The following is a 13,105-nucleotide window of genomic DNA, read 5'->3' on the forward strand; positions in this document are numbered from 1 at the left end:
CTCAGGGAGCCCTGTGGAGAGGCCCTGACAGGCACTGAGGCCTCTGGTCAGCAGCCAGCATCAACCTGCAGCCATGGGAGGAAGTGGACCCTCCAGCTCCAGTCACATCCTCAGAGGACTGCAGCCCAGACAGTATGTGACCAAAACCACTCACCCAAGCTGCTCCCAAATTCTTGACAAAGTCATGAGCGATCACTGTTCTTTCAAGCCGCTGAGTTTAAGGGGTGATTTGATATGCCAACCCCAGATGGCTAAAGTAACCCCCTCTTTCCTAAATGCCCCTGCCAGGGGCGCGGTAGCTGCTTCCCGAAGTTCACCATCTCTGGTTAGCCCAGTATCTGCTTTCTACCCTTCCACACGGACTTTCAGCCGCTGCGTGAAACAATCCCCTGTATCAAACGCTCTCTATGTCAAAGAGCTAGTGCGATTTGTTTTCCTGACTGGATCCCTTAAGTTTTAGAAAGAAGAGAACATTTACTATTATATGAAAGCAATACATTCCCTAGTATCTCCCCGCTCCCAAGCCCAGCCTTGGAGAAGTCTCCACTCGAGTGGCTGGGCGGTCCCCCCCCTCCCGCCCTGCGCCTGTCCCCACCTGCCCTCCACTCTTGTCTTCCTATCGGGCTTCTAGTCACAAAGTGCCGCTCTCGTTCCTGGATCCTCGGGGGCCCCAGACACACATGGCAACGGGGAATCTGGGTGGGGAGTATGGAATTTACTTTATTGTTCTGAGTCTGGGTTTTGTTCTTTAGACATCACGACTCCTGGACGGAGGGGACGCGTCCCACCTCCCGGACTCGTAGTCCCATGGGTCTGTTTGGATTGTTTTCCAGGTTCAAAGTGCACTGAGAAGGCTTCACAGTTTTAATACTTCCTAGACGCTCAACTGAGGCAAAGTGACAAAATGGCCCCCCCACCCCCGCCCGCCAGAAAAATAAAACCCCAAGCCCCCCGACAGCAGCTGCTGCAGCCGTATGAAAAAATAATACAAATTCTCCTTAAAAAATAGATTACACAGAAAGAACCCAGAGGACAGAGGGCCGTGGGTGGCGGGGGGAGCCTGGGGGAGAAGCCCGGGAGGGGTGCTGAGATGAACTGCGGGGGTTGGGATGCTGGTGGACACCTGCCTCGTCGCTCGGCCCAGCGTCCCCCTGTGGCTCCTCCCGGCAGCCCTGACCCAGGGACGCGACTCCCTTCTCCCCCAGCGGACCCTCCCTTCACCCTGCTTCTCACTAAAGTGGCTTCAGGAAAGAAATGGGGACCCAAAGCGAGAGAGGCCTGTGGCTGAGCGACCGGGGACTTCCGTTCCACGGGGCAGACCTCTCTGTGTTTGGGGGTTTGGGTAATTATCAACACCTGTGGCTACTGAGACACCCCGCCGGGGGGCTGACTCACCCCAGCAACGCGGCCTCCCCCCCACCCCGCGCCCTCCCCTACGTACCCAGCCGTCAGTGGGCCCGGGCCGAGGCTGTCTACCAGCCCGGCCCCAGAGGGGCTGCGGACAGATGGGGTGTGCATGGGACGGCTGGGGGCGGCGGGGTGCAGGATGGGGCGGGACTCACGCGGGCCCTCCAGCTCATGCGAGGAGAAGCGAGAGGGGCTGGCCCCACCAAGACAGAGGTAAGGCAGGGCGAGGTGACGGTGTGTATGCAGCCAGGCCAGCTCTGGGGCCAGGGGCAGAGATGGGGCAGGGGCCACGGCCCCTGGGACGGAGGAGGCTAGTCGGGGCCTGGCACTGGGGGAGGAGTCTGGGCGCCTGCCGCCTGGCCGAGGGCTCCACAGCCGGCCACGACCCGCAGAGGAGTGGGTGCCGGCGGTGGGGACGGGGGCGGCCGGGGCTCAGTCGGGGACCTCGGGGTGGGCAGGCAGTCCGCTCTCGCTGCGCCGGTAGGTCTCCCAGAAGCCCCTGTCCAGCTGCTCTAGCTGCGGGCCCAGTGGCAGGTGGCCGGCCAAGTGCATGCGGAGGGTCTCCAGCCACTGCTCCAGCTTCACGAAGGAGGGCCTGGGTGACGCGTGGGTGGGGTGGTGGGTTCTGCTCCGCGGCGGGGGGACTGGCCCCACCCCTAGGGCTGCTCCCGGCGGAGCCCCGACCGCACTTACCTCTTCTCAGGGTCCAGATCACAGCAGTGCACAGTGATGGGGAAAAAGCTCGGTGGACAGTTTGGGGGGCAGTAACGGTCCAGGAAGCCTCGCACATTGAGGCCAAAGTCCATGGTGCGGGGCAGGTAGTCGGGATCCGCATTCACCCGCCCAATGATCTGTCCCGCACAAGGCCCAGCAGTTACCCACGGGGGCGGGGGGCGGGGGAGGGGTCCCTGGGGCTGGGAACAGGTCACACTTGATCTGGCACCCGCCTGACCACCACGCCCCCCAGGGATGCAGGTTGCTGTGGGCAGCCCTGTTCCCAGGAGCTCCCCCACAACCTGGGGCCCCTGCAGACTTGCAGCCTGCAGCCCGGGAGTGGACAGGAGCCACCAAGCCTCATGCCAACTGCCGCCCGCCCCTGGACCTACCTCGCACAGGACGATTCCAAAGGAAAACACATCCACCTTCTCGTCATAGCTGCGGCCTGGGTGAAGAGACCGGCTGTCAGCAGGTGAGGCTGGATCGGCGGCCCGCCGGCCGAGGCCAGGAGGCGGAGGCCAGCAGCCTCCAAGGGCCCAGGGCTTAGACTCCGCCCCCTCGCCCCCCCTGACCCCACCAGGTCTGAGCAAACCTTTGGGGGATGAGGATGAGAGCCCTGGGCAGGGGGTTCCAGGCCCAGCTCGGCCACTGACCAGCTGTGACTCCAAGCAAGTCATGGACCATGTGGTGGCCTTGAAAAATATCCATGTCAAACCCCTGGGACGTGTGACCATTTATTGAAAAAAAGGTTTTTGCCAATATGATCGCTAAGGATCTCGAAATGAGAGAATCCTGGATTATCTGGGCAGGCGCCAAGCACCACTACAAGTGTCCTAAGAGAGACTGAGGAGGAGGAGACATGGGAGAGGCGGCGGGGCCACGAGCCCGAGACCGCCACCGGCAGCTAGAAGCAGCAAGGAGTGGGTTCTCCCCTCAGATCCCTGGAAGGAGCACGGCTCTCCTGGATTTCCGACTTCTGGCTTCCAGAACTATGAGAGAATACATTTCTGTTGTTTTAAACCGCCCAGTTGGTGGAAATCTGCTGATGGCAGCCCCAGGGATGGGCACAGACCCTGAGCCTCAGGTTCTTCAGCTGTGACATAGGGAATAAGACCATCTACCGTGGGACATTAAAAACAACCCGTACGGCTGCTCTCACGTGTCAGATTCTGACTAGTTTACAAACCTTAGCTGAGCCTCACAGCCCCCCCTAAAAGCAGGGAGCCCCATTTTGCAGGTTAAGTCAGCGGTTATGTTAACTCTGGGTGGGGTTGGTGCCGAGATGCCCCCGGCCCTGCCCGCCCTGACCCCATGTGTGCACCTGCCCAGGCGGGGGCTTTATAGCGCACCGTGTGGGCCAAATGTGGGTCACTGGGTGAGGGGCCTGATGAAAAAGAAATGGAGTGGGAGAGAAGCCCCGGGCGGGCCAGGCTGTCCACCACCTACTCCCTGGGCCCCGTGAAGATGTCGCCTTGCATGGGCCTTGCCGGTGTGATTAGGTTCAGGATCTGGAAATGGACAGAGGACGATACAACCACAAAGGTCCTTATGAGGGAGGCAGACACGGAAGGAGACCTGACAATGGACACAGAGGTCAGAAAAGGTGCCAGGGTCCTAGCCTTCGTCGGAGGCAGGGGCCTCAGGCCAAGGAATGGAGGCAGCCTTTAGAGGCCAGAAAGGAAACACGTTCTCCCCTTGAGCCTCCAGAAGGAGCCCAGCCCAGCCGACACCTGACTTCAGGCCGGCGAGACCGACGCTGACTTCCCACTCCCAGGACTAGGTGGTAATTTGGTTTTTAAGGCAAGCGGGTGGTGATTTGTTACAGCGGGACAGGAAAGGAGTCACAGGACCCAAGGAGGGAGCCGAGGAGGAGGCAGGGGCCGGGGACTGGGGGGGCCGCAGACCTGCCTGGACCCGCTGGGCCTGGACAGATGTGACGGGCGGGCCGGCCCACTCACCATTGATCATCTCGGGCGCCATCCAGTAGGGGTTGCCCACCACCGTGTATCGCTTTTTGCGGTCCGGCTTCTTGAGGCTTCGCAGGTCTTCGGGCTGTGTCTTCTCTTCCACCATGAGCCGGGCCAGCCCGAAGTCGGCCACCACCACGTTCTTGTTCTGACGTGACAAGGAAGCGGGGCCTCACTGAGATAGGCTCCTGGCACCACCTGCGCACCCCACGCCTAGTCGGGCCCGATCCGCAGACGGCTCCGAGGACACGCCTCGGACACCTGGGGGTCTGGGAGTACTGTGTCCGCCCCATCAGGGCGCCGGGGCCACCCGGCTGTGCGAGGGAGGTGGTGGTTCTCATTCAAGACCCAGGTCCTCTGCTTGGCCCCGGACAGCTTTCTCTCTTACTCCTCCCTCCAACAGTCTGGGGAGGTGCATGTTGTTTTTATACCCACTTTACACATGATATTACTCAGGCCCAGAAAAGTTAAGAAAGTTGCCCAAGGCCATCCAGCTGGTCAGCTCCACTGTTTTCAGTTTGCAGGAGCCCCTCTAGGCCCGGAACCCCGCGGAGTGGAGATGCTGACGGCTGTGTATCCCCCGCAAGATGGGACAATCAGGGAGGGGGCCCCCCTGAAGGCCAGGGGGCAGGCAGGGAACCCTGGGGCCCTGGTGCCAAGTCAGGGGGCTGGGGAGGTCCGCTAACGTGCCAGCCCCAGGATTGGCCACGGTGCCCGGACACTGAGGAGTGGGCACAGAGGTGGAGGCGGCAGGGCCCCAGCCAGGCGGGGCTTAGGACCAGGCTCACTCTGAAGGGAAGGACTCTGTCACCTCTGGGAGTGACACCAACGCAGACAGCTGCCTAGAGAAAACTACAAAGACAGCAGGTGGAAGGGGCTGAGCATGCGCGGGGTCTGCCAGGACTGTTCTAGCACTGATTCCCGCCCCATCCCTCTGAGGGCCTCCACTTTTGAAGAGTCCCCCAGGGACTAACGGTACGGTAGGGCCCAGACCCTGCTATGGGAGACAGCTCCAGGGAGACCAGCCACGGGTGACCACCGGATTCTCAGAGGCCACAAATGGTAGGCAGAGGTTTTGGTTTGTGCAGAGATGGATTCTGGGGATGCGGGGGTTGGGGGGGGGCTCACAACTCTCATCAGATTCTCAGGGGTTGCCCCCTGCTGCAGAGTGGAAGCTGTGACAGGTCACCCTTTCCCGGCCTCGCACACCACATGGGCTCAGCCCTGCGGTGACGCTCATCGCCAGCAGGAGCAGTGTGAGAGGGCTCGAGCCTCGCCCACCTGTCTGTGCTCACCGCCCACTGCTTTCCCCGCATTGCCTTCTGAGCCCACGAGCCCCCAGAGCCTCCTGGAAATTCCCAGTGGGCTGAGACACCCGCCCCCACCCCCTGCCCCGCCGACTCCAGGGTGATCAACTCACTGCTTCCTGTCATACCGCCAGGCCTGAAACACTTCCTGTACTGAATTCGTTTGGCAAAAGCCTGCCTGGAGAAACTTCTTCCTCCAGGCCTGATTTCAACCTGCCTGTAGTGCAATGAAGAGTCTCCTTCTCCAAATTCATGTCCACTTAAATTCTCAAAGTGACTGTATTCGGAAACAGGACTTTTGCAGATACTACTAGTTCAGATGAGGTTATGCTAGATCGGGGGGGGGGGGGTCCTAAATCCAGTGCCTGCTGTCTTTGTAAGAAGAGGACACACGGCGGGGAGACTCAGGCAGAGGCTGCAATGACGTGGCTGCCGGCCAAGGAATGCCAAGCGGCACCAGGAGCCTCCAGAAGCCGGGAGGGAAGCATGGCACAGATTCACCCTCAGAGCCTCTAGAAGGAGCCCACCTTGTCAACACCTTGGTTCAGGACCTTTTGCTTCCTGAACCCTGCGAGTGCATTTCAGTCATTCCAAGCCATCCAGTCTGTGGTTCTCTGTGATGTGCGTGTCCTACCTCTCCAGCTGGGCATGGTCGGCCACTCCCCACTGCCTCCTGTGGACAGCCTATGGTCCCCTCCGTCCCCACCCTTCAGACCCTGGGCTCGCCGCCCTCCCCCCGCCACCCCGCACTTCCCCACTTCAGTATGTGGCCCTAGAGCCTCTCAGAGGCCGGCTCAGGCCCTGCTCCAGGCCTGCAGGGTTCCTGCGGCGTGTGGTAGGCCTGGCTGCCCTGCCGTGGACTGTTCTGGCAACGCCATGCTCACGAGCCATCACAGATGACCCGTCACTTTCTCCTTTATCCATTTCTCAGAGCCTCCTAACAACCTGGGATACTGACGGCTCAGAGGGCTGGAGCCACAGTCCAAGTAAACGGCTGAGCCGGGTCGTCTGCCTCCTAGCACTACTTCCGCATGGCCCGAGGAGGAGTGGAGGGGGCGAGCCAGGACCCCGGTCCCCAAAAGGGCCCCCGAGGCTAGGAGTGTGCGGGGCGGGCCTCCTGCGGTCTCCCTCCCCGGGCCCAGGCGGCTCACCTCTCGGACCAGGCAGTTGTGGGAGTTGAGGTCCCGGTGGATGATGTTCATGGAGTGAAGGTAGGCCTGGGGGCAGGGGGCATGGAGGTCAGGAGGCCGCTGTGCTGAGGGGTCCCGGCCCAGCCCAGCCCTGGCTCCCCAGAGGCTGCCCCAATCGGGCGAGTGAGGGGTGCTCTTCCCACCCCCATCTGATCCCCCCCCTGCTCTTTCTCAGAGTTTCCTGATAGCTTCTGTCTCTGACTTCCTCATCAAGTTTTAGGTTAGTGGGACAGAATCTTTTCATAAGTGGGGGCAGATCACCCAGCCCCCACCCCCTCCCACCCCCTCCCCAAGCCTACTCACCATCCCTGAAGCGATGTCCTTGGCAAAGCTCACCCTCTGACTCCACGGGTACTGGCTGTCCTGAGGGGGCAGGAGAGAAGGGGCCAGGATGGGCCAACGGGGTCATGGTGGCAGAACGGTTGGGGCAGAGAGAAGCCAAGGCAGCAGGTGTCCCAGAGAGTCCAATGACCCCCACCCCCCAACTCTCTCTTGCCCCCACACCTGTCCGCATCTAAGGGGTGTGGGTGGATTAACTCAAAAACGTCATTTTCCAGTACGTGATTTCAAACATAAAGTGGGGGATACTCCTCTGTAGCTCCCGATCCAGCTCTTTGGGGGAAAAAACCCTCTATCTTCAACACAATCCCATTCTTTCAGGTTTTTAGAAAATCTGCACCTATTTTCCTGTACGGGCAGAGACAGACGGGGCCAATGAGAGCGCCTACTGAGCACTAGCGAGTAGGGCTCTGGGCTCAGTTCATCCGGGGAGACGCCTGGTTCTCTCACCCCATCCCCCCACCCCCGCCGGAGACCTCAAGTGGGGGCTGAGGACATCAGAGCATATAAAAGACCAGAGTGCAGTGAGGACGCCCAAGAGGGTGTAGCCCGGCGTTTCCAAATTGTACTTAACCACAGAATTCTTTCTGAGAAGTCGCACCTTAGGGGCCTGCAGGGACCCAGCCTGAGGGAAGGAGGCATCTGGGGTGCAGGAAGGGAACAGGAGCGCTTGGGCTCGGGGGATGCCGAGATGGGGCACCGTCCGAGAGTACCAGGTGCTTACAAGCTCCTCCCCAAATACGTTCTCAGTTTACATTTGCAATTTTTCTCCAAGGCCTTCAACAAAGTTCCGAATTTTGCAGAACATAGTAAATAGTAAAAAAGCTCCCAGAGGAGAGGTGACAAAGGTGCCTTTCCTGAGGTGTTCCGCCCCATGGCAGGTAAGGCTGGGTCTGGCTGCTCTGGGCCAGGCCGGGGGTCCACAGGGCGGCCACCCCGAAACAGCCTGTGTGTCCCCTCGGCGAAGCTGCTGCCCTCTCTGGACGTGAGCTTTAATTGGGACTTGGTCGCTCCCTGTCTGATTCAGAATCAGGGTTTGGAGGGCCCTGGAGACCGGAGGCCAAGCCCGCTGAAGGGGCCGAGGGGGCCGAGAGAGCAGCTGCCTGCCCAGGGCCCACAGTGCTGGTGGCGGGACGGGGCAGCAGGTGGGGCCTCTGCCCGGGCACTCACCATGCTCTTGATGATGCCCCGGAGGGTGCCCCCCTTGATGTACTCCGTGATGAAGTTGAGCCTCTTGTCCTTATAGAGTACCCCGATGAACTTGAGCACATTGGGGTGCTCCAGGCATCTCATGACCTTCACCTGGTGGGGTGCAGACAGGCTAGGCCGGGGGCTGTGCCCCAGTCTCCTTCTCCCTCCGCTGCCCCGCCAGAGGCCACCACCAGTCCCGAAGGTGGACGAGTCCCCGCCCGCCCGGCCCACGCCACACCTGCCGGCCACCGTGTGGTCTGCGTGCGCTGCGCCCACCCCCAGCGATGCCCTTGCCCCTCTCGCTCTCCTGGCGAGATACTCTCTCTTCTTCCAGTGTGTGACTCGAGCGTCCCATCCTCCCGGAACCCTGTGTCACCCCTCTCCGTTGAGGGGGTGGCAGTTCTGCTCACTGACCTCCTTGAGGAATGTCCTCTGGGTCTCTTCATCGAACCGGATCAGCTCCTTCATCACCATCACCTCGCCTGTCTCCCGGTGCGTCACCTGTTGTGGGGACACCGAGGCACGGCGACTCAGTACCATCAGAGGCTCTGCTCTCTGCCTGCCTTGCAGGAGGCCCTAGCCGCACCCCCAAACTGCGGGGGAGACGGACACACCAGGCTTGAAGCTCTTCGTGGGCATTTCAGGTGATGCCCCCAGCCCCCGAGGGGCAGGACTTATTGATTCCCTCACAGATGAGGCAGTGGGGCCTCAGGAGGCTGCCGAGAGCGTCCAAGGTCACCCAGCAGGAGGGCAGGCGGTGGCTGGGGCTCAGGTCCAGGACCACCGACCCAGGGCCCAGCTCTCTGTCCTCTGCTCTGCTGGGCGGTCTCCTGGAGGTCGAATGGTGGCTCTGCCAGGGACTATCTGCCCCTCCCCGCCCCCCCTGGGAAGGGGACCAGGCACAGGGCCTGATGGGCACCTTCTGTATGATCCTGAACCTTCCAGCCTGGTCACAGCCAGGGGACATCAGAGCCAGGGAAGGGCTTAGGTCTCTACCAGGGGAGTGTGGGAGGGGGTGAGCAGTGGAGGGGCCATGAGGGGTTGGCCTCAGGCTCAGTACAGGGCCCCCGGGGAGGGAGCCTTCTGGATCGGCCTGGGTCACCCTCCCACCCCCCCCCCACCTTCCAACCACGTCCTCCACATAAGGTTTGGGGTCTCTCTGAGGGCAGTCCCCTCCCCCTAACCAGCTCCGGGAAGCCCAGAGGGGCAAGAGTATGGGCTAGGGAGTCTGGAAGCCGGGTGCCCCTTCCACTGTGGGTTCCTGGAGGCAGTGGAGGGAGACAGGAGGACTGAAGGGTCTCACCTGCACCGTCCCCCGCTCCCACTTCCGGCCCCACCCCTGCGCAGGCCCACCTCGTACCTTGATGGCCTGGCCGAAGCAGCCCTTGCCCAGCACCTCCCCATGGATGAGGTCTGATGGCCGGAAGATGCGGTGTGGCCGGCAGACCACGCGCAGGGATTCGGAGCGCCCCAGGTCCCTGCGCTGGGAGGCTGGGGAGCCCAGTGAGCCAGCACCCGGAGACCTGTCGATGCTGTAGCTCCTCCTGGGGAGGCACACGCTGTGCTCAGTGTCTACGGGGCAGCTGGGCACCAGCAGCCCTAACCCCTTCCTTCTGCCTGCCACGCTCCCGTCCACGCCAGTCCACGTACAATCAGCACCCCCACCGCGGTGCGGGACAGCGTGGCACAGGGCGGATCTCCTGGGCGGTCGTAAGGCTCTCGCCCCATCCTGACGCCAGCACCCAGAGCCGTGCCCTAGGCCTGCCATCCTGCAGGTGGCCTCCGCAGGACCGTCCACCCTTGGCCTTCTCTGCCTGGTAGCCCAGGTCAGATGCTTTGTCTCCCAGCATTCAGGTGCCAGGCCCTGGGGTGCGGAGACAGCTTGGCCAGGAGGCCGTAGGCCGGCCGTGTAGCTGGCTCCACAGGGCAGCTAGAACTCCTGACAAACGCATGCAAGGAGCAACTACAGGCCTTCACCACCACCGTTCCTTAGAGTAAACGCGATTTCCCCAGAAGGTATCCCCCAAAAATCTTTGCCCGGAGTCCTGAGCAGGCCTCACGGTGAGTGGAGCGAGGATCAGGCTGCCTCTGGGTTTCTTCCTTGTGCTCCCCCTCCCTTCAAGAGAGTATGGGGTCCCTGGCACCTCCTGCCTGGACCCTGCAATGGCCCGCGAGCCATCTCTCGGCTTGGGCACCCTTGTGCACAGGGGACCAGAGCGGTCTCTGAAATACGCCCTTTAGGGGGCCCACCCCTTCCCAACGACATTCGGTGCTCCCATCGTCCTGAGCTACCTACCTGCTGTTCCTTGAAGCCAAGGCGCCGGTCCACCCTGGGAGCGCTCTGTAACCCCCAGCCGGGGAAGCTGGGTCCCCTGCTTTCCCACCTCTCATGACCCCATCTTAGCCCTCTGCACCCCCTGCTGGCCTGCTTTCCTGCAAGGCTGACTCGCCCACCAGACTGGGAGCTCTTGGAGAGCAAGGACCAGGCCCCATCCCCCTGAGGCCCGGCGTCCGTGGAAGTATCTGGATACAACAAGGCACGGCGCTGACTTACAAGACAGGCTTCTGCCGGGGAGAGCTGCCCAGTTCCCCGCTGGGAGTAAGAGTTGGGGAGGCCAGGGGGCTGGGCTCAGGCCCCGGCCCATGGCCCAGCGTGTCGTGGGGGTCGTGCTCAAGAGTTAGCTGGAGCAGGCGGCTGGTCTCCTGGATCAGCAGGTCAATCTGGGGAGAGCGGATGCGTGGACAGGTGAGTCCAAGGTGGTGGGGGAGGAGTCAGGCGTGAAGGCACTCCAATCCTGCCCACCAGACTCGGGACCCATACCTCATCCAGGGGCACATTCCGGATGGGCGTGCCATTGATTTCCAGGATCCGGTCTCCGACATGGATGGAATTCTTCACATCTGGGCTCATGCAGCCTGGGTCCACCCTGTGCATAGAGACAGTAGTGGTCAGGCCCCTGCCCGCCTATCCCCTGGAGCCTTGACAGGAAGCCAAGGCCGAGGGGATCAGATCGGGGTGTGGAGGCAAATTAATTTCTATGTTGCATGCCCTGACAGATGGCACCGGTCTAGAATCTGGAGTTCTGGTTTGGTGGGGAAGAATTCTGTCATTGATTACGGATGTCGGCTGTGGGTGTGAAAGTGGAGAGAAGTGGTCTTTGCTGCTCCATCCTGGAGGCTCAGGGGCTCCCGCTGGGCAGAGTGCGGTCTCTGCCATGGAGGACAGACCGAGCCTTCCAACTGCCCCGTGTGTTTCAGGCAGATGAGCGGCACGAGATGAGTCCTCAGAGGGTCTGGATCCTTTGGCTTCCAGATTCCCAAACTGGCCCCACAAGATGAGGCTAAGGCTTCCTTCCACTCCTCCAGAGTCAGCATTACAGGGCTAGCAGCCCACCCTCGCCACAGCTGCAGGCTAGAGACAGGATGGCACCCTTCTCGAACCCGTGGGATGGCCAATTTGCCAACTTTACTTGCTTCTTTGAACTCCTTGGTTACCTTGTTTTCACTTTGTCTTCACAAAAGCTTCTTAAGGGATGTTTACTTTGTCTCTGCCCTGAGATGGGGAAGGGGTAGGGAGTGGAACAGAAAGGAGACCGGGGACTTTAAGAAAAAGGTTTCGTAAGGGGGCACCTGCGTGGCACAGTCAGTTAAGCGTCTGACTCTTGGTTTCGGCTCAGGTCATGCATGACCTCAGGGTCGTGAGATCGAGCCCCACGTCGGCTCTGAGCTGAGCGTGAAGCCTGTTTGGGATTTTCTCTCTCTCCCTCGGCCCCTCTCCCCTCCTCGTGTGTGCACTCGCTCTCTCAAAAAAAAGGGAAAAGTTTCATAAAAATTCTCCGTTATCAAGAGTATATTCTCACACGGGGGTGGGTGGGTGGGTGGGGAAGCTCTGCCTTTCCCTGGAAAGGCAGGTCATTTGTGCGAAAGGAAGAAGAGAGTTGGGCAGTCATCACCATGCAGCCATTGCAGAAGTTAAGTGATACAGCTAAGAATCCACCACGGATGCTAAAACCATGTGGGGACAGGCTGCCGGGGGCAGGGTATTTACAGATTCAAATCTCACAAATGACTTACTGATTGTGTTTCAAAGGGAAAAACAATATCCTGGACAGCAGACAACTGACTGTACTTTAACCAAGTAAACAAAGGCGACATCCCCAATAAAGGGCATGCTTTATTGACTTCGTGGGTCCGGTCGGAGGATGCAGGAAGCACACGGCATCATGAATGCCGCAGCAGGTCAGAATGCATAACCTGAATCCGACAAAGCGGACGCAGCAGCCAAACCAAGCTGGGGGGGGGCATTCTACTTATCAGCCCATGCTCTTCGTAAATGTCAAGGTCATGAAGGACAACGAAAAGCTGAGGGAGGCAGGGAGGAGGTGCTGTTGGCTTTTTGTTTCCAAATCCTGCCTGGTTTCGAGAGAGCAGCTGGTCTGGGAGCTCCCCCCGTCTCTCTCACCAGTCTGTCTGTCCGCTTGTGTATCCGAGGTAGCTGCCGGCCTTGCATCCGTCCCCGGCACCGCCTCCCCTCCTGACCAGTGCCTCGCTGTGGAGCCGGGACTGGACAGCTGTGGGAGAGGCGTGCGCGGGACCCCATGGAAGCTGGCGCTTGGCTCGCATGCCCGCTCGGGGGACATTTAAAGCTACTTCTCAAGGAGTCCATCAAAGCCCAGGAGAGATCTTAGAAGGCTCCAAGGTGCCCAACTTCCTCCCTGTACAGACGAAGACCCTAAAGCCCAGAGAGGACAGGGGGTTCTGACTCAGCGTCACACAGCGTGCTGGCCACTGGGCTGGCTCCTTTATCTGCCTTCCTTCTTGCGTTTCAAACCTTTTCTACATCCTTTAGAACCTTCGTTAGGGATGCCCTGCTCACATCCAATCCTGGTTCCCTGAATCTGGTCTGCCTGAACATGTTTTTATTTCTCTCCCTTTCTGGAAGAGTATTTTCATCAAGGACAGAATGAATCTTAGGCTGATGGTTATT

The 13,105-nt window shown here is 60.5% G+C and overlaps 1 protein-coding gene across 5 annotated transcripts in view; it reads right to left on the reverse strand.

The window, feature by feature from the left end:
• Positions 1 to 13,105, reverse strand: part of LIMK1 (LIM domain kinase 1) — a 51,786-nt gene that overhangs the window by 26,926 nt on the left and 11,755 nt on the right. For 2 of the 5 annotated variants that reach the window (XM_064593105.1, XM_054507634.2), the window contains exons 6-15: positions 10,940 to 11,045; positions 10,673 to 10,839; positions 9,479 to 9,662; positions 8,533 to 8,619; positions 8,098 to 8,229; positions 6,892 to 6,951; positions 6,550 to 6,615; positions 4,083 to 4,239; positions 2,514 to 2,569; positions 2,101 to 2,258 (exon numbers count right to left, since the gene is read on the reverse strand). In XM_064593105.1, coding sequence (XP_064449175.1) covers positions 2,101 to 2,258; positions 2,514 to 2,569; positions 4,083 to 4,239; positions 6,550 to 6,615; positions 6,892 to 6,951; positions 8,098 to 8,229; positions 8,533 to 8,619; positions 9,479 to 9,662; positions 10,673 to 10,839; positions 10,940 to 11,045 — 1,173 coding nt within the window. Of the gene's footprint in view, positions 1 to 641; positions 2,003 to 2,100; positions 2,259 to 2,513; positions 2,570 to 2,725; positions 3,114 to 3,135; positions 3,633 to 4,082; positions 4,240 to 6,549; positions 6,616 to 6,891; positions 6,952 to 8,097; positions 8,230 to 8,532; positions 8,620 to 9,478; positions 9,663 to 10,672; positions 10,840 to 10,939; positions 11,046 to 13,105 lie in introns of those variants that run through there. The other 3 variants (XM_045875517.3, XM_045875518.3, XM_064593106.1) reach the window with 3 other exon arrangements.

Source organism: Mirounga angustirostris, unplaced genomic scaffold (genome assembly GCF_029215605.1).
Source record: "Mirounga angustirostris isolate CCGP_5_RB_7025 unplaced genomic scaffold, mMirAng1.0.hap1 SCAF_5, whole genome shotgun sequence".
NCBI classification, from domain to species: domain Eukaryota; kingdom Metazoa; phylum Chordata; class Mammalia; order Carnivora; family Phocidae; genus Mirounga; species Mirounga angustirostris.